Here is a 21491-nt window from a genome sequence, read left to right as displayed (position 1 = left end):
AACTGAAATAAAGGAAAAACATTAGCCATGATATTAGAAAAGATGTAGCTGTGTACTTGTGTCTTCCATTTGTTTTCTAATAGACTTTCTAGTTTTCTGTAGACCTTTATTCATTTATCAGCTAGGTCAGACCAGACCTAGTATCCAAGTGACCAGATTCACCTGGGAAACTTCTTAAAAAACAGATTCCCAAGCCCAGTCTTGGAAATTCCAATTCATTTAAGCCCAAGGAAGGCCTTGGGCAGCTGTATTTTTAACAGACTCTCTCACTGATTTTGATGAATTGCCGTGTTTGGGAACCACACCTTAGAGTTCCTGTTCTTCAGTTCCTAACAAATGAAGAACTTTTTTTACCTCCCTGTTATGTTGTTGGGCTGAGCTAATAAATCCCATAAGATATCTAAATGGATGGTTGTAAAGTATACCTCAAAGCAAAATGATACAATAAGTATAATATAAACTTTGTCACAGAGTGAGTTTTCTGCACGCCTTAATAAAATGGGAGCGGAGCGCCAGAATTTGGCAGAAGCAGTTACCCTGGCGGAAAGAAAATACTCAGATGAGAAGAAGAGAGCGGATGAGCTACAGCAGCAAATCAAAATGCTTAAGTCCAACTTGGAGTCCTCTAAGCAGGAATTAATTGACTACAAGCAAAAAGCTACTAGAATACTCCAGGTAAGCGTGAGATGCACATGTGTGAATGTTAAGATAGGCCAGATGACCGAGAGACATTCTGAGACTTTTTATAGATCTGTGAGATACTTTGTTCCCGTTTGACTGGGCTGGCTTGCTTCAGGTGTCTTGCTCTTCTTAGAAATATTATAAAAAAGATGAAATGTCTCCTGTTCCTACCACTTTTTTCCTTTTAAGAAAAAAATTCATTCTGCCACTCCCTAGTTCAGGTCTTCAACCTGTCACCTTAATCACCAAAAGCAATGTTTTTTCCTCAGTTAGGTGTTTCAAGATCTGGTCTTTTTTCTTCCACTAAGGAACCATGTGCTGTTGAGCAAGCTGAGCCAGAAGAAGGCAGCAGAGAGAAAGATACAGAGGAAGAAAGAGGACAGACTTATGGAGAAAGGGCTTAAATGAGGTGAAAGGAGATGGAATCAATGCACAGGCAGAAGAATTATCCCCCCCCCCTCAAAAAAATGAAAGGGCACATCTTCACTCTGATAAGAAAGGCAAAGGAAAGAGAAGTTGAAAGCTACATTAGATGACTACAGTCTTAGATCTAAGGGAGGGGGAAGAAGCTGGGAGAGGAGATCTGAGAGCTGGAGGAGGCCTAGACCAGTCACTCTGAAAAATTCAAAAGACGATCAACAAGGAAGAACATAACAACTGTTAAAAACATTGCTTTTGGCTCTTTTGACCACTTCGATCCGTTTCCCTGTCCTTCTCCTTTCTTTTAATGCCAGACGTGCGACATCTGCCAGACGTATAATATCTGCTGTCTTCATTTTAGAATGTTAACTTTAACTCTTTTATGTAATTTCTGTCCCCACTCCATTTCTGAAATTGTCTTCTCAAAAGTCTTAAGTGACCTAAATGCCTTCTGTCCTCTTACTAGTTTCCATCCACTTTGATTTTGGTAGAGCTTTTTGACCCTGTGAACCCTCCTACCTTCTTGAAAGTTGCCTTCTAATGTTACTTGTACTGCCTTAGCTCTCTGTCTTCTCTTTACTGCTGTTTCTCTTGGGTCCTCTTCTTCTGTCCTTTTTTGTTATTCTTTTTTATTTTGCTTTGTCATATACTCTGCTTCTGTCATTGATGTGACTTCAGCATGGCTCCAGCTTCCCACCTGGTTTCTGAATGCCTGCCATGCTTCTGTGTGTGGGATGTCCCAACCCCCAAATCAGCTTCCCCTCCATTCTCCTGTTTGCATAAGTGATATGGCCACCTTCCTAGGCAGTGAAGCTTGAAACTGCAGTGGCATTTTGACTCCACCTTTTTCCTTTAGCGCCTGCCTCCTATTGGCTATGACCCCCTTTTTTATTCTACCTCCGTGAAATATCATATCCATCTCCTCTAAACTCTTCTTTCTAATTATTTGTGTTGTATCAGTGTAATTTGTTAATTCATCTAAGAGGTACTTAATTGAGCACCTAACTATTCACTAGGCACTTTGATAGGTGCTGAGGATACTGAGCTCAAAAGATGTGTCCTCTTTCTTAAGGGAGCATTCAGTTTAGTGGGACAACACTGAGGCAATTGATAAAATGAAATTATTGACGCAGTACTATGGGAGCTTGAAAGAAGAAGTCCTTAAAACCTGCCTGGAGATGTCAGGGATCACTGGAGATGCTGTATGAAGAGGAACTTGAAGGATGAGTAGGAAGACTCATGGTAGGGAGGAGATTTCAGGTAGAACAGCCTGTGCCAGAGCATAGCGGGCCTGAGGGAACATGGTGTATTAAGGAGACTGCAGCTAGTTCTCTGTTGCTAGAGCAGCAAGTATTAGAGATAAAGAGATGGGAGAGAAAACTCAATGACAGCAGATGCCAGATTGTGGAAGGCCTTGCATACCGTGCAGAGGAGTTTTGATTTTATACTTTAAGTGATGGTAGGGGGTGGGGAGGTTTCAGAGGACTTGAGCAGCATGACCAGATCTGGGTGTAAGAACTGCTGCAGCCATGAAGAGGTTGGGGGTGGTGGTGCTGGATGTCTGTCTTGTTTATCGTTGAATCCCCAGCACAGTGCCTGGCTCTTAGTAGGTTCTCAGTAAATTGTTGACTACATTGAAGGGATGAGGAGTGGGATGGTGAGATGTAGATGATGAAGAGGCTTTTATAAAAAATAATGGTAAGAAATTATGAGGACCTGATCTGAGTTTGTGGCAGTGAGGATGACAAACCAGGGACTGCTAGGAGAAATGTAGGAGGTAGAATATGTGAGACTTGGAGATTTAATTGGAAGAAGAGAGAAAAAGGTAAATGGAATCTAGGATGATTCCAGGTTTCTGGTTTGAGTGTACGAATGATGTTCCCGTGTACTACTACAAAAGGGAAAAAAGGAAAGACAGCAGTTTAGGATTGAAGGAGATTATGATAAATTATGGTGAGTTTGCAAAATTGATGTGACATCGAGGTGCAGGTATCAGGAAGGCCATCAGAAATGTAGGCCTGGAGCTCAGTAGAGAGGTCTGCTGTTTAGCCACATGGAGGTATGAATGTATAAATATAGATGTAGATCTAATCATGTTTATTATAGAAAATTTGAAAAATACATAAAAGCTTGAAGACATCACACATAAAAAGGAGAAACTATTTTTGATGGAGGAGAGTGACTTTCAAATATTTATGGTGAAGGAACCAATGGTTCTTTTTATTACTGGCCTAGGATTACAGCACTTTTTAAATTAGTCTTCCCATGTCAAATCTCTTCTTCCAACTTATCTTTTATACTAGGTGTCGGCAAACTTTCTGTGAGGGGCCAAATAGTACCTGTTGTAGACTTTGAGGGCTGTATGTGATCTCCATCACATATTCTTTGTCTTTACTTTTTTATAATCCTTTGAAAATGTAAAGAACCATTCTTAGCTTAGTGAGCTATACAAAAAAAGGCCACAGGCCAGATCTGGCCCACCGACGATAGTTTGTGAGCTACCGCTTTAAACCTCTGCCAGAGTTACCCTCCTCAAACGCACCTCTGGTCATATCACTTCCTTATCCACTTCCTGGTAACTGGCTCTGGACTGCCCAGTACAATTCACACATTTTAGCCTGGTATCCGAAGCCCTCACACACTGGTCCTGACATTTTGTCTGAATGCATCCCAGGATACTCTTGGGCCCTTGTGCTTTTTCATTTTACGCTTTGTCCTCTGTTTTCTCTACACCTTTTAAAATCTTAGCCATTTTCCAGGACCAGTATAAGAGCTATCTTTCAAGTAAACCCTCTCTTCCCCAGAAGTGTATTTTTTTCTGCTCAGAACTTTGCCTTGTATCGGATATTTGTCACTTCCCTTTTAGTTTATAAGGCAGAGGGTACTATCTGGAGTGACATTGTCTTTATTACATAGGACGCTTAGCATAGTGCCAAACCCATTGTAGGTTCTCCATAAATATTTGTTGAGTGGAATGTGATTGTGGGGGGGGAAGTATAAGAAAGGATGAGAAGAATCTTGTTAATAACAAGTTTTCAACAATAACATGGTCCTGGGGACTACAGTCCAAGAACACTGTACAGCAAAGCTCTGTTGCATTTTTATCCCTATGGATTTAACATTCTGTGGACTTTCTCTGGTGGAGAATATAATTGGAATATTCCCATAACAGTTTAATTGGTGTGTGGTAGATGATATTCAGTGTACAAGCTAATCTCTGCTATTCTTTTTTTTATGATAGTCTAAAGAAAAATTGATTAACAGCTTAAAGGAAGGATCTGGTTTTGAAGGCCTAGATAGCAGTACTGCAAATAGCATGGAACTAGAAGAACTTCGGCATGAGAAGGAGATGCAAAGGGAGGAAATACAGAAACTGATGGGTCAGATACATCAGCTGAGATCTGAATTACAGGTAAGATACATTACTGTTCAGCTTCACAGATAGCCATTTACCCTCAGGTATTAGTAGCTTGAGACATGATGGATTCTGTATTTTGGGGGAAGTGTATTGGTGAAATAATGTGTGAAACTTTGGGACTATTAGTTACCATATAGAAGTGAATCTAAAGCAATAGGTTTCTTTTCCATTGATTGACTTAAAGTTATAGGAATAAGAAAGATAGGTAACCAGATTCATTCATTCAGCAAATACTTACCAGGTATTTGCCATGTGCCAGGCATCTTCTAGGCTTAGAGCTATAACAGAGAACCAGACAGTCTTCATATTTATGGACCTAACATTCTAGTGGTTAAAAACAAGTTAGATTTGGGCTTGTTTCTAAAACTAGGGTGTTGTCTCATATTAGAATGGGCTTAGGGATGATCTTTTATAGTTTCATGCATAATCTTATAATTTATAGTTTGCGTAATTAATATATTTAATCGAAAGGTCAAATTGGGCCACTTATTTATCTTAAACATGCGGTCTTTGACATAGGAGGGGTCTCTGAGGATGGGAAAGATAAAAGTGTGGGGTAATGAGCCTTCTGTTCTTAAAAAAGAAAAAAAGAAAACAACTTTCTGCCAAGAATACTTATCCATGCATTAACTTAGGAAATTATTGATTTGTAAGATGTACGTGAACAACAGTGGCAAGTGTGGAAGTTGTGAGAATGGGTTGGCTTGTCTGGGGCATGGGTTTGACTGTCAGATCTAGATGCAGATCCTGTATCCTGGCTTTGGCACTTAGTAGATGTGTTACCTTACACCAGGTACCACATCTCAGTGAGCCTTAGTTGTCTCATCTGTAGGTTGCAGATGAAAACAAGGTTCTCTTGAGAATAAGGGATACTATGTATAAAGGGCCTAGCATTGTTCCTGACACATAATAGGCTCAGTAAATCGTAGCTGCTCTTATTTCTGGGGTTTTTTCTTACTGTCCTTCAAAGTGTAGGATCTTTTTTCTCTAAATAATTTTGAATTCCAAAGACTTAAGTCCCATGAATTTGAAATTGAATAAATGCTAAACTTTTTCCTACCTATTCCTTGTCTTTTGCCTGAGATTATGAAAAATATGATTTGTTTTACTTTAATATCTCATCCCTACCCCAGCATCATTGATGACATTGACACATTTTCCTATCCTTTCTCAAGAAGTTTATGAAATTGATAATAAGGACTGTAGGATTAGGTCTGGCAAAATGGAAGAATTGTTAATTATAGCAGCTTTCATTTGCTGAGCACTTCATGTGCCAAGCGCTGCACAAAGCCCTCGACATATGTCCTTTCATTTATTCCGTACCAGAACCCCGTGAGGGAGATGACCCATTCTCATTTTACAGTTTGAAGAAATTTAGGTGCAGAGAAGGAAAGTAACTTGCCATGACTCGTAAAGTAGCAGAGCCAGGATTAGAGCCCAGTCTGTCTGATTCCAGGACATGTATCCTTAACCACTGCACTTACTGCCTCTTTCTTGAGAATTCATCGGATTTAGTCAAATTTATAACAAAGATTAGTCTACTTTCTACTCACCCTGAAAATGGTAGGGAAAAATAATTTAACTTATTGCTGTTTTCCAGTAAGTCCACAAAGTTGTGTGAATTTAGAGTATTTTTACTGTGATTATCTGGGAGTATCATTAATCTGTCAGTTCTTTCAAACAATATGCGAAGTGCCAGAGTTTGTGGAGATGAGCATATAACACAATGTACCAAAAGATAAAAAGCAAAGTTAAGATGCCGGTTTTGTTTCATGTAGTACTGTATGAATGGACTGTGCTTATTAACCCATAGAGGGAAAATACAGAAACCCAGAGCAATGTTCTTTGCCACTAGTGGATTTCACAGATATCTAGAAGCTGGTTTTTGAGTTTGAATAAGTGAGAATAGTGACACCAAGTGAAGAAGTTAGAGTGAGAAATATGGGAAGATGTGAAAACAGATAATAGTAATAGAGCTAAAAAAAGAAACGTACTAACCTCAGGTGATATGAGAGAAAAGTTATTTTTACTGTATGTTACTGTATGTTGATACCCACACATGTACAAAAACTAATTATAACCTGCAATTTCAGGGGACTAAGGCAGTGAAGTCCTTTTTATGTTACAGTTCTTTTCTTGAAATTGTTGCTTTTGAATAGAGAGATACATCTCCCAGTGAGCCGCTGTCTGCTCACGGTCATTAAACCAAATGGTTTCTGCTGCAGCATCCTGTTCATCTCTCTCACCATTTGCCCTGTTATATAAGGAGGTGCCAGTTTTTGTGCTCCGTTTAGTCTGTGTCTGTGTCTCATTCATCTTTATCCCTCCTGTGCTTGCTGAGCCCAGTTCACAGCACATAATGATCACTCAGTAAATACTGAACTGAACAGTTCATTATTGCTTTCACATGTACGGTTCATCTTTTTAGGATATGGAGGCTCAGCAGGTTAGTGAAGCAGAATCAGCAAGAGAACAATTACAGGATCTGCAAGACCAAATAGCTGGACAAAAAGCAGCTAAACAGGAACTAGAGGCAGAATTGGACCGACAGAAGCAGGTAAGGATTTTAGATTGATGATTACCTAGGAAGACTGTCCACTAGCGGTCATATGAGGAGACTTCTAGTAAAGCAGCTTACTGAAATTCTTAGAGGATGAGCTCAGAGGTCCCTCCTACCTTATTACTAACCCACCCTCCTCGTTGTTTGTTTGTTTTAACAGGTGAAATATAGCAACCCAAAATGATTTTGAGACTTGCTTAATATCACACAGCTAATTAGAGAATAGAATAGAATCCAGGATTCCTGTCCCAGAGCCCAGAATTCTTTCTACTGCTCTGTCTGTATTTTATTGTATCTCCTTGTCAGAGTATGTATGTTAGAACACTTGAAAACATCAATTGATTTTTGTATTTTATCAGATTTTTACTTTCTAGAAACAGTAGTAACCTTTATTTAATAGAAATATAAATACAACATTAGTGCCATAATAGACTGCTTTTTCTGTTTTGAGAAAAAACGCTTATAACAGACTTTACTTACAAATCATGTTTAAAATTATATTTCATTATTCAATTAGCAGTTGTCTGCTCTCCAAGCCAAATTATTTTACTTCAATGTACTTATATGATAGTTTCAGTACTAACACAATTAAACATGTTTACAGTCACATTTTCACAATAAGAATCTATATTTAATATTCGTAACATCTATAATTTACTGAGTAACAACATTGTTATAGGTACTTAGTATACATAATCTTATTTCATCTTCACAATAAAATCACTCTTCTCTTCATTTTACAAAAGGGAAAGCTTTGAAATTTCTCAGTGCATCACTTACAACGTTTCCAGCTTTGCATACTTATATTCTTTGAAGATTTTTTTCATTAGGATTTATCATTTCTGAAACTGGTTCTATTTTCAGGGAAGTGTTTGTTTTTATTATGACAGTGATTTCCTGAGTAGTAAGAGAAAAATTCACCGAGTAACAACCTGTAGGGTACATCATAGGCTATCTTAGATTATTTGGTTGTAAGATTAGCTCTCCTTTCAGAAATTGCATTTTCATTTATTTAAGGAGCTAGTATATATTAAAAGGCAAGAATTTGATGTTCTTGATGTTTAGTGAGATAACTTTCATTTTATTATGGCCGATGGTTTTACACATCCACTTGCAGTGCCCTTTTCTAAAATGAGGGAATTAAGTAGAGGAAAGTGGAGCTGAATGTAGCTCTAGGCTATTTATTTAGTAATCAGATGTTCTGAATTGGAAGTACTTAATCTTGGGATTAAATAGTCCTTTAAGTAATTTAAGTAAATTTCAGCCTTAAATTTTATGCTAGCCTAGAGCTTAAAAGAAACTGGGCAAACCTTGTAAATTATGATTCCCCTACCTAACCTAATTACCTTCCTCATTTTCTCTTTTCTCACTTATCTCAGTTTTTTTAGTCTGTGAAGTGAGCAGGTTGAACTAAATGTATAAAGTAGTCTCTAGCAGTTTGATTCCATATCACGTTACTTCTTCATACAGCTCCCCTTACTTTGCACCGTTAAACATAATGCTTTTGAAGGTACTTAATGATTTACTCTTTCTTTCCTGGCATTGCTTTACTCTTTAATTCTCACCTGACTCTTACCAATCCTGTCCATCGTACAAACTAGTTTGGTGCAGTTGTTAGTGAATTTGGAGGTATTTCTTTTTTTCCTCTCTCTGTGTTTTATCAGTGATGGAGCAAAACAGGTGCAAGATATTGCCTGATAAAAATAAGCCCGTGAAAAGCTGCCCAAAATCATCAGGGGCATGCAAATTCAAACCACAGTGAGATATCACTACATGCCCACTAGAATAGCCACACTTACAGAGACTGACAGTACCAAATGTTGGAAAGGATGTGGAAGAACCTGAACTCTCTCATATTCCTGTAGGAATGCAAAATGGTACAGGTATTTTGAAAAGCATTCAGAGAACAGTTTGGCAGGTTTTCTTCCTTTATGCTAGGCATACACTTGTCTCATGATTCAGCAGTTCTGTTCCTACATTTTTCTACCCAAGAAAAATGAAAACATATGACCAGTAACGACTTGTGCTCTGGGACTTCCCTGGTGGCACAGTGGTTAAGAATCCACCTATCAGTGCAGGGGACTCGGGTTCAAGCCCTGGTCCAGGAAGATCCCACATGCTGCAGAGCAGCTAAGCCCGTGTGCCACAACTACTGAGCCTGAGCTCTAGAGCCCATGAGCCACAACTACTGAAGCCCGCGCACCTAGAACCCGTGCTCTGCAACAAGAAAAGCCACTGCATTGAGAAGCCCACACACTGCAACAAAGAGTAGCCCCTGCTCACCACCACTAGAGAAAAGCCCGCACGCAGCAATGAAGACCCAACGCAGCCAAAAAATAAATAGATAAATAAATTTATTAAAAAAAAAAGAAGACTTGTGCTTAGGTAGTCATCATATACAAATTGATACATCATGCTGAAGTATTAACTTTTCATCAGATCCCTTGAAGTCTGTTCATTTACTCATTCAGTATACACACAGCACATATTGATCAAGTGCCTACCTTGTGTCAAGCATTGTTTCAGGTACTGGAGATGACATAGGGAGCACTGACTTAGCTTTTGTTTATTTGTGCCTCACTTTGTAGGAATTCCACTACATGGAAGAAGATCTGTATCGAACAAAGAACACATTGCAAAGCAGAATTAAAGATCGAGAAGATGAAATTCAAAAACTCAGGAATCAGGTATGAAGCAGCATTCACAACTTGAGCAAAGATACCATTGTAAAACTACATTTTTTTTAGAGATACAGTAAGACTTTCTTTTCCTGTATTTTCACCTGAATCCTACTGTTGGAGTAGTGAGATAAGTTATTTTCAATGTGATATAGAATTTTCATCGAATGCCATTTGAGTCTGCATTTGCTGTATTCCAGGGCTTGCTTCTTATACAGGTATCTTGTAACCAGTCACCCAAGGAGATGTGAGTTACTCCAGAATTTCATACCATCTAACTTCAGTGATAGTTTTGCTGATTGCCAGTTTTACAGTTGTGTTTTCCTAAGAAAAATCCAACGATACATTTTCTTATTAATAGATCTTTCATTAGAGTCACTAAGACCTTTTTATAACTGAAAATGTGAAACATAGAAAATAACATGTGCCTACCACTCAGATTTGCCAGTCTTTATCATTAACTGACAAACTCGTGCATTCACTTACCCTGTCATTATACACTGTCCTTTCCTCTCTTATATTCACATGATTGACTTAATAAATAATGAACTTATTGATCATTTAAATAATTTGCATAAAGATTGACTAGTTCATTTTTCAGTTAGGTGATGACTTTGTTTGAACATGAAAAGTCAAATAATTTTAATTTTTTTAAGTTCTTAGACTTCTTAGTAGTCCATAATTTAAAATGTTTAAAAACTTTAAATTTTTGTAAGAGTTGGGGACAGCTAACTGATTTTGAGTGTTCCCTTTTCCTTCCCTTTCCTACATTTGTGAAATGATTACAAATGGTAAGATGACTTGCTAACAGAAAATTAAAGAAAAGAAAGGAGCATAAACCATCATTCAGTTTAACGCTTAGGTAAACAGTCCAATATTTTTAAAATATTTATTGAGTACATACTATGTCTAAGATATTGTGGTATTTCTGTTAATCAAGAATTAACCATAGGAGGTTATCTCTGAAAGATTTTTCATCTAAGTAAGAAGGAAGTTGTACAATTTGAAAAGATATCAGCCCCTTAATACACTGCAAACAAAACAAAACAAAACCCCACTCAATTAGTGAGTTAAGATATATACTGAATGAACAATAAAAAATGCTATTTCTGCTTATCTTATTACCTTTGGGCCTCCTCGGAGAAAAATATCTTTGTTAAAACATTACATTGCATGGGAGTTCCCTGGTGGTCCAGTGGTTAGGAGTCTGCCTTTCAGTGCAGGGGACGTGGGTTCGATCCCTGGCCGGGGAACTAGGATCCCACATGCTGCGGGGCAACTGGGCCCGTGTGCTGCAACTGGTGAGCCTGCGTGCTCTAGAGCCTGCACACCACAAACTAGAGAGAAGCCTGTGCACAGCGATGGAGAGCCCGCTTGCCGCAACGAAAGATCCCACATGCTACAAAGACCCAATGCAACCAAATAATAATAAAAAAAAAATTACATTGCAGTTTGACTATTTTTTCATTCTTTAAAAACTATTTTATGGGACTAGATAAAAACTTGTGGGAAAAAATGAACCTTGATCTTTATCCCCTAATTAGACTTGTAAAATTAACAAAAACTGATTTGGAATGAAGCTAGGTGTAAGCTACAAAGCTCCTACAAGAAAGTATAGGGAAATCTTTTGCAATTTGGGAGAAGACAGATTTCTTAGGACACAAAAAGCACTAACCATAGACGGAAAAAGTGATAAAATTGGACTTCATCAAAATTAAAAATTTTTGCCTGTCAGGAGACTCCATTACAAAAATAAAGAGAGGTCAGCAACAGACTGAGAAGAGCTAGTTACAATGCATAGCACAGCTGGCAAAGGGTTTGTGATCAGGATAAGGACTCTTACAGAAACTAAAGAGATGCACAACTACTTTTTTTTTAATGGACAAAAGACTTGGGTAGACAGTTCACAAAAGAAGATTATGAATAGCCAGATAAGCACACGAATAGGTGCTCGAAATCATTAGTCATCAGGGAGATGCAAATTAAAACCTCAGGGAGATACAGCACTCCACACCCACTAGACTGGCAGAAAGTGGAAAGATGGGCAATATACCACGTGTTGAGGATGTGGTGCAGTTGAAACTGTCATACTCTGCTGGTGGAAGGGTACAGTGGTACAGCCACTTTGAAAACTGGCTGTTTCTGATAAAATTAACAACATACATCTAACCTATAACCTCAGATATTTACTCAGTCTAAGTGAAGCCATATGTCCACAAAAAGACTTGTACAGGAATATTTGTAGTGACTTTGTTCATAAACAGCCCAAACTGGAAACAACTGAAGTGTCTGTCAACAAGTACGTGGGGGCTTCCCTGGTGGCGCAGGTTAAGAATCCGCCTGCCAATGCAGGGGACACGGGTTCGAGCCGTGGTCTGGGAGGATCCCACATGCCGCGGAGCAGCTAAGCCCGTGCGCCACAACTACTGAGCCTGCATGCCACGACTACTGAAGCCCGCACGCCTAGAGCCTGTGCTCCGCAATAAGAGAGAGCATTCCGCAATGAGAAGCCCACGCACAACACAGAGTAGCCCCCGCTCGCCGCAGCTAGAGAAAGCCTGTGCACAGCAACAAAGACCCAACGCAGCCAAAGATTAATTAATTAAAAAAAAAAAAAAAGTACATGGATAAACACATTGCATACTACTCAGCGATAAAAAGAAACTACTGATACAACAACATGGATAAATCTTCTTTATTTTTTTAGTTTTTTAAAAAATTATTTTATTTTTGGCTGCATTGGGTCTTTGTTACTGCATGTGGGCTTTTCTCTAGCTGCGGCGAGCGGGGGCTACTCTTCGTTGTGGTGCGCGGGCTTCTCTTTGCGGTGGCTTCTCTTGTTGTGGAGCATGGGCTTCAGTAGTTGTGGTGCGCAGGCTCAGTAGTTGTGAATCGCAGGCTCTAGAGCGCAGGCTCAGTAGTTGTGGTGCACGGGCTTAGTTGCTCTGCGGCATGTGGGATCTTTCTGGGCTCGAACCCATGTCTCCTGCGTTGGCAGGCAGATTCTTAACCACTGCGCCACCAGAGAAGCCCCGGATTAATCTTTTTAAAAAGCCACACAGAAAAGTGATCATACCGTATGATTCCATTTATAGGAAATTCAAGAAATGGCAAAACTAAATTCTGGTTATAGACAGCAGAGCAGTGTTGTCTGGGAGTGATGGAAATATTCTGTGTTTTTTTGTTTTTTGTTTTTTTTGTGTGTGTGTGTTTTTATCTGGGTGTTGGTTGCACAGTTAATACGTTTGTTGAAACTCATTTTATACTTAAGATCTGGGTATTTCACTGAATGTAAATGTTGCCTCAACTAAAAAATATTGAAGTGTGGAGTAAGTGGATTGGGGATCACAGCACAATCTTAAAATTGAGCATTCCTTTTTAATAGTAAGTAAATCTTAGTTTATACTCAATATAATTCCATTTCGTAGTTACTTATTGTAGACCTAGCCCTGCAATTAATTTGTGGGAGTGCTGTAAGCGGTTTAGAAGGAAGGAAGCTTGATGGATGGCAACTAGACTTACTGTGTCGCTCGTTTCACAGTGTATACAAATTTCAAATCATTAAGTTGTATACCTGAAACTAAAAGTCAGCTATACCTCAGTGTAGTTTGTAGTTTGCCCTAGGTTGTAGCTAAGAAGTGGCAGAGCTGGGGTTTTCAACTTAGATCAGTCTCTCAGCCTCTTTTCCAGACTGTGTTGATGCAGACAGTGATTCTTGCCCTCACAGAGCTGACTGGCAGTTTCATTGAGGAGGCAAAATTGTTACCATAGTGAAGCTAAATGCCAAGATAGTCAGTAGGAGTCTAAAAGAAGGCTGAGATCAGCTCGGGCTGGAGTCATTGGAAAGGGCTTCAAGGCAGAGGCTTTGAAGGGAGGCAGAGCCTGGAGAAGAGAAGGGGACTGGGGAGAAGAGAAGGGGACTGGGTTTGCCCAAAAGGGAAAATTTGAACAGCAGAGCAGAGGCCAGATGGGAGCGGAGGAAGATGATACAGGTGAGAGCAAATAGAAGATGGAATGAAGTTATTAAGGAGCAACTGTCAGCCAGACCCTACTAGGAAAATTCTCCTTTCATATCCCAAAGTGCCATGTGCAAAAGGCACTCTTATCCTCACAGGTGAGCAAACAGATTGGGGGAAGTGTAGCAACTTGTCCAAGGTCAGGTAGCTAGGAAATTGCAGCGCAGAGATTGTGGTTTTTGCATTGCACCACAACTGTTGACTTATGGAGGTTTTGAATCCAGGTTGAGAAGCTTGAACTGTGTCCCGTGTACCAGTGCTTTCAAATGTTTTTGACTGTGATGACATAGCAAGAAATACAGTTTAAGTCATGTCTCTATACTCACACACACTTACACGTATAAAACCAAAACAAGCTTCACAAAAGAATACTCTCACACACTATATGCTGTGCCCTCTATGTACTATTCTGTTTTTTTAAATGGCAACTGTGACCCACCAAATTGATTTCATGGTCCACTAATACAGTTTGAAAATCGCTTCTGTAGATGGTGAAAGAATCGTAGAGTTTTGAGAAATCATTTAATGCCACGGTTTACCTGTGGGAATGTAGTAACGTGGTTTCTGTGTTGTATGCCTTTCATTTTATGTAGTAATCTTATGAATACTTTGCCTTTCAGCTTACGAATAAAACTTTAAGCAATAGCAGTCAGTCTGAGTTAGAAAACCGACTCCATCAGCTGACAGAGACTCTCATCCAGAAGCAGACTATGCTGGAGAGTCTCAGCACAGAGAAGAACTCTCTGGTCTTCCAGCTGGAGCGCCTTGAGCAGCAAATGAACTCCGCCGCTGGAAGCAGTAGTAATGGGTCTTCTATTAACATGTCTGGAGTTGACGGTGGTGAAGGTAAAAAAAAAAAATAGGGAATCTCAAAAGAATATTTCGTTGCCTTAATTTTTAATGTTGCTAATTCAAACATGATTTGAAAAGTTACAGAAAGACCATTTTTGTTTAAAAAGAAGCTTTATCTAACAAAGCAGCCATTTTTCTCGAGGCCTGGGCTATGCACTGTTTGGTATGATCGTTAATGAACTGGACAATGGGCTGATTACTGTCCCACAGTGGTTTCGAACCTGGAGAAGAAGGCCCAGGACACTTAACAGGGTGGTGAGGACAAATAATTCAGTTGAGAGGGGCTTTCAGGAATCTTAAAGTAAGACTTGCTTTAATAACCGTAATTATTAATATTAAAGTTAATACATAGTCACATGAGTATATCCGTGCTCTGTAATTTTAATGGAGAAATGTATAGTTTCTCAAAATACATGATCAAGAAGAATATTGAAGATTTTAGCATAAGTTTCAACAGATCAGGTTTTTAGTCTTAGAACTTCATAACTACTTTGACTACAAAGTAGTCATTCAACAAATCTTAGTTCTTTGGCTTTAAATTTTTAGAACTTTTTTTCAAATAACATGTTATTTTATATATATTTTTTAATAACAGTCTCAGTATAAAAAGAAATGCAAAAAAAGGGAAATTAAAATCACTTGATAATCTGTTGCCCTCAGGTAACATTTTGGAACATCTTTGTCCAGACTTTTTTCCTATATATGTTTGCAGTACTTGTTTTATTGATTTTTAATTTTTGTCATATTAATATATTTTAATAATATATTTCATACAATATGTATATATTGCTTTATAGAAATTTATCACATGAAAACACTGTAGTTTGTTTAATCAGTTCCTTATTGTTGGAGATTGATAAATGATCAGAAATGGAATTGTTGGGTCAATAAGTACCCACATTTAAAGGCTTTTGATTCTTGTTCCCGAAATCAGCAAACAATTATTAAGTGCCCACTCAGTATCAGGTGCTGTTGCAGAGATACAGTGGCCAACAAGAGGCCAGACTCTTTGCCCCATAGATCTCACATTCTGGTGTCGTGGGGGAATACAGGGGAGGAGACAGGCAGTAAACAAGTGGTATGAGCTGGAGATATGTGCTACAGAGGGAAATGGAGCAGAGAAAGATGTGCAGGGTGCCACATGTGAGGAGGGGATAATAATTTAAACAGGGTAGTCAAGGAAGACCTTGTTGAAAAGGTGGCATTATATTAAAGTCCCAAAGGAAGTCAGGTAGTAGACTATGACGAGATCTACAGAAAAAGTGTTCCAAGCAGAGAGAAGTGCAAAGGCCCTGAGGCAGGAGTATAGCTGGCATATTGCAGGAGACCAGTGCAGCTGGAGTAGACTGAATGAGGGGCCAGAACTTGGAGGAGGCTCTTTAGGTCTGTATAAGGACTTTTACTCTGAATGAAGTCGGAAGCCATAGAAGGGTCTTGAGAGGGGTAACTGAGCTGACCTGTATATTTTAACAAGATGTCTCTGGCTGCTGTGTCAAGAGTAGACTGCAGAGAGCTAAGCACTGAGGCAGGGAGACCAGGGAGGGGCATGGTATTAACCCATGTAAGACATGCTGGTGACTCAGACCAGAGTGGGGATGGAGGGGGTGGGTTCAGGATTTATTTTAAAGGAAAGCAGATGGAATTTGCGGGCAGATCAGATGTGGAGTTTGAGAGAAAGGAGTTAAAGGTTTTTGGAAAAGTGGAGTTGTGTATTGAGATGGGGAAAACTGCAGGAAGAGAAGGTTGGCAGCAAGGGCAGGCAATCAGGATAACAGTGTGCGGTGTGCTAAGTTGAGATGTCTACTAGACATCCAGATGGAAATGAAAGGGTGATGGACGAGCCTGGAGTTGGAGGTGGGCTGGGCTGGAGATGTGAATTTGGGAGTTACCAGCTTTGTAGAAAGGGTGTGTGGCTTCACTCCTGCGGGCCCAGGAAGAAAGTGCCCATTAATGCTGCCTCTCACCAATACTCGGTAAACTCTGATTTTTGCTACTTTCATAGGAAAATAATTTTCTTAGTTTTTGAATTATGATTTTTGCGGGTATGGAAGTTTACATATTTAAACTGTCTTTTTTTTAATGTTTTCACCTTTGGTTATTGCTTAAAAGTTGACCTTGAGAATTTCTTCCATATGTAACATAAGGTATATTCAACTATAATTTTGTTAGAAAGTTGACTTTGGTGTCTGTACGTTAATTACTTATTTTCTTGTTTAAACAGGCACACGTCTGCGAAACGTTCCTGTTCTTTTTACTGACACAGAAACTAATCTGGCAGGAATGTATGGAAAAGTCCGCAAAGCCGCTAGTTCAATTGACCAGTTTAGGTAAGCAGTGCCGGCACCAGTGAGTGACGGACCCTATTTTTGTAACATTCTCCAGTGATTTCAGTCATAGTGAGTCCTGTCCAGCAGAGCTGATATTGATTGATTGACTGCGCCATGCGGCTTGCGGGACTAGTTTCATCACCAGGGATTGAACCGGGACCCCTGCAGTAGAAGCGCGGAGTCCTCACCACTGGGCCACCAGGGAATTCCCAAGCTGATTTTTTTTTTTAAATACTTATTTATTTATTTGGCTGCACCAGGTCTTAGTTGCGGCACGCGGGATCTTCGTTGCAGCATACGGGATGTTTAGTTGCGGCACGTGGGATCTTTTTTAGTTGTGGCATGCAGGATCTAGTTCCCTGAACAGGGATTAAACCCGGGCCCCCTGCCTTGGGAGCCCGGAGTCTTAACCACTGAACCGCCAGGGAAGTCCCCCAAGCTGATATTTCAGTGTCATGAAATTGCTTTAAGAGGTCTGCCAGTGCCTGTGTTTTGTTGAAGGTGTTTAACTCTGATCATTTCTCTTCTTTCTGTAATAAACTCTCTTTGAAAACTCATTAAATTTCATTGAGAAAGCCTGTATCATGTAAATGCATCCATTTGAATGTTTTATCTCCTTACTTCATCATATGATTAGAATAAAAGATGTCACTATATACAAATGAATAGTACTTATTTTCATATATATTTTATATATACTATATAAATAAAAATTTATATGTTATATATATTTATAAATAAAACTTTTTATACTAGTAGTCATCCACCTTACAAAGAAAATGTTCTCCCGGTATATGTGTATAGCCTTGATAAAGTTCATATCTAAATAACCTACTAAACTCTCTTGCCTTTTAGTTTTTATAATTAAACATAGTTGAAATGAATCGTTGCCTAACAGAACAGTCTCTTCTTACCTTTTTGTGTCAGAATAGAGCTGTGGTGTTAAAAATGAGGATGATTTACTAATTTGGATTCCTGAAGCCATGAGCCTTGGATGTCATAGTCACTGTCTTCACACTATTGAGCATGCTCAATAGTTGATTAATAGTATCAACTATTAATACTATTGTATTAATAGTATTAATACAATACTATTAATGTATTCAACATATTAATTTTTAGAGAACATATATGCAAGGCAGTGAAGGCATATATGCAAGGGTAGTGAAAGAAGCAGAAGGGCGTAGAAGAAAGGTGCATCTGTACATGTATCCGTCTTAGGGAAAAAATGTTGCAGAAAGGCATAGTAATAGGTCTGGACATCGTAATGCTTCCCACTCTTAAAGCGTTTACTTGAGTTTCTGTAGTTGGGAGCCTTTTAGAAGTATGTGTCCATGCTAAAGCTCCCAGATTAGCTATTTACAGGTTCATTCCAACTAGACTCTTTTTTCCTATTCATGTGTTCACACTTGCCTTTGGTTCCTAAAAGAAAAATGATTGCTAGAGGGACCAAGTTTGCCTTCTGCAGTTGTAGCTGAAGAATTAAGAGGAATAGCTTGTGCTAAAAGCTTAACAGTCAATCCCCAAATAATGATAAAAGTATTTGTTCACTGCTATGATATTTTATATGGTTATTTCAAGTAATCATTTAACAATCTACTATAAAACAGAAATAATCTGTCTTTTGTGGTAGCCACATAAATAGTTTAAATGAGTAAAGTCTTAAAAAACATGAAGAGATATTACCACAGGAACATGTTTTGAGTGTAACTCTCTCCTCTCTCTCCACCCCTACCACTTGCACAGCATCCGTCTGGGAATTTTTCTCCGAAGATACCCCATAGCACGAGTTTTTGTAATTATATATATGGTAAGTAAACTTGTTTGCAAAAACAGTGCTGCATTTGATTTTTAACTAGTTTTTTTCAGCTGCTGATCTTTTTGACTAAACTTTTAGCAATCAATTTTGAAAGAGAATAGAACTCATTTTTGGTAATTAAGGGTTTTTTTCTTAAAGTATACAAGTAATGTTGATAATTCATTATGTCTAAAAAATAAATTGCTTGAAGGCTTTTCCGATAGTAAAACTAACCGTAGTGCAGTTTAATGATTACCTTTATTTCTAAGTCCCTCCAGTGATACAATACAAAACAATTGATTTCATTTTTATCTTGAAGTAAAGTTTAATTATTTCCATGTGTTTTGCTTTATTTCCTAAAGGGATCTCAAAGGGGATGTATTTTCTTTCTTAGATTTCTTAGCTCTAATAAAATGGTTACCATAGTTTGGGATGCCGTGTCATATCTTCTGTGAGCCTAAAAAGCCCACTGACTGTTCTGAGTGGGGATGTCTAAAAGTAGTTGAACTGAATTAAGACGGGCAGTTTTCTTGAGAAGAAATAAAAGCATACTTAGAAATTTCCTTGTGAGCCACTAGAGGGAAGAGTTACTCCGTTAAACAAAAAGGTTTTAAGATGAGGGGAATGGGGAGAGCGAAAGAAAAAAAATTGAATGGCATCAGAAAGGATTCAGAACATGCCCACATCTGGGTGGGGAGATTATGAGGAACACAGGCACCCTCTGCCAGCATGAGATGAGATGTTGCACTTCTTGTGTGCAAGGCACTTCGTGATGGAACCTCACCATGTCAGCACCACCATGAGGGAGTTAGTGGAAATGTATCACTGCAGGTCCTGTTCTGGACCCTAAATCGACCTCTGAAACCTGACACATTATTCCTGTCAAGAATGTCTTCCCATCTCCTCTTCACCAAATCATGGCTAAACCCTCTTTCAAAACACCAACCACAACTCTGTTCTAAAAAGCCTTTCCAGCCAACTTCATGTATACTTAGCAGTTTTAATCAGGCCATCTACGCTGCATTGTAATCCCCTGATGGGTTAGTTATGTGTACGTGTGTATGTTGTGAATGTGTTCAAGACTTTGCCCCTCTCAACTGAGAATGCTGTAGGTATTGTAGCTCTTTATTACCTTCCATTGCACTGTTTAGTTCATTTGACTGCACAGTTGTTTCTTCCTTGTTTATCCAGTAAACACGTACTGCGCGCCTGCACTGTTGTAGACACACTAGCCACAGGAGTACAGAGACACACGAGACATAGCTCGTGCCCTCAGTGCACTGCACAGTGGGCCTTTAGGGAGGATTGATTTATTGGCTAATCCATAAATTGTTTTTTCTTTCTTCAGGCTTTGCTTCACCTCTGGGTCATGATTGTTCTGTTGACTTACACACCAGAAATGCACCATGACCAACCACATGGCAAATGAACTGAGCCAGGTTGTTCTGGTGATTGGTCATCTCTCTCCAGTTTTGGGGTCTGCAGAAGGGTCACTTGCCTGAAATTCCTGAGAAGGGTACACAAGATTATTTTATCACTACAGGCTTTTAACTTTTTAAGTTATTATACAAGTGCTCTGCTACCAAAATCATCTTCTGATTTCCTTCAAGTGGTAAGAGTTTCTAAAAAAAAAATAATCTAACGAGCTCAGCTCTTGCTTTTTCTGAGGCCAGGGGCTCAGTGTATACATGCATGCACACGGAGATGCTGGGGGCGTCTGCCTCTGTACAGGCCATCCTGTATTTTAGGTGACACTCATTATGGGTTATAATCAGGGAAACTAATTGTATTTAGTGATATAAATAAAATGTTTTCTTTTTGATAATTCAGTCTGCTTTGTATTTTCATATATTTAACTTTGCAAATGTAGATTTACTTTTTACATTGTTAAATGCTTGATTGGTATAAATCTTTCTATAAATACGTAAGTAAAATTTACTGTGCATTTTTCTTTTAAAAATAATAATTTTTCACTCCCATTTAAACAAGACCTTTCCAGATCGGCGTTCACGAGCAGAGCCAGAAATCAGAGCTGATGCCACTTGTAATTGCATTAGTGGTGTGTGCGCTTCTTTTCCTCCCCCTCCCATCCCACATGCTGTCTTCCTTTAATTCTTATTCGTTCATCCATTGTCTTCCTTCACCTCTTTTCCTTTTCTCTAGCCTATACCTTGGGTGGGCTCAGGACATCCATAGCCCCTCTGGTAGCATTTAGGAATCAAATTTGGTTTGACACCCTTTGTGTTTTTAAAATACTCCAAGGCAGAGACTATATAGAGTTATTCTTTGAAAAGGGACATTTTATATATATAATGTCTGTTTTGGCTTTCCTTGTCATCTATATGTCTGAATTCTCATTTTGTCCATGCCGGGCACTGGCAGTCTCTCTTCATATATAATTGGCATATGTAGATCCTGGGCTGGGCAAAGGGTATAGTCCTTCCTGTCAGGAATGCCTTTGCAGTAGCCTGCTGGTGCCTAACAGGAAACCTGACCAGCTTCTATTCTTAATGATATTTATACTGTGACTTTAATTGTCCTATAAATTCTTCAAAAGTTTTGGTATGCTAGATGTATATGTTTCTTATTTTTCATCAGAGAATGAAGTTTTAAAGGTCATCTTAGGTGTGTTTGGGCTTTTTTCCAATTTAACGTGAATGAAAAGGGTAGAGAGTTCTATACCATCTAAAAGTGGATATGAGATTTTGGAGGGTAGGGTAGAGACATGTTATTAAATCTAC

The 21491-nt window shown here is 38.9% G+C and overlaps 1 protein-coding gene across 1 annotated transcript in view; it reads left to right on the top strand.

Moving 5' to 3' along the window:
* The window catches only part of GOLGA5 (golgin A5), a 34273-nt gene extending 13698 nt beyond the window's left edge, over window positions 1-20575 (top strand). Inside the window, exons 6-13 of the mRNA XM_082845899.1 lie at window positions 472-675; window positions 4343-4513; window positions 6948-7076; window positions 9668-9766; window positions 14394-14619; window positions 16847-16952; window positions 18699-18762; window positions 20099-20575. Of these exons, the coding sequence (XP_082702025.1) occupies window positions 472-675; window positions 4343-4513; window positions 6948-7076; window positions 9668-9766; window positions 14394-14619; window positions 16847-16952; window positions 18699-18762; window positions 20099-20179 (1080 nt within the window). The 3' untranslated portion in view covers window positions 20180-20575. The remainder of the gene's footprint in view (window positions 1-471; window positions 676-4342; window positions 4514-6947; window positions 7077-9667; window positions 9767-14393; window positions 14620-16846; window positions 16953-18698; window positions 18763-20098) is intronic.
* The last annotated feature ends 916 nt before the right edge of the window (window positions 20576-21491 follow it).

Source organism: Leucopleurus acutus, assembly GCF_964270905.1.
Source record: "Leucopleurus acutus genome assembly, chromosome: 1".
In the NCBI taxonomy this organism is placed as follows: domain Eukaryota; kingdom Metazoa; phylum Chordata; class Mammalia; order Artiodactyla; family Delphinidae; genus Leucopleurus; species Leucopleurus acutus.
This window is presented reverse-complemented; position numbering and strand designations above follow the sequence as displayed.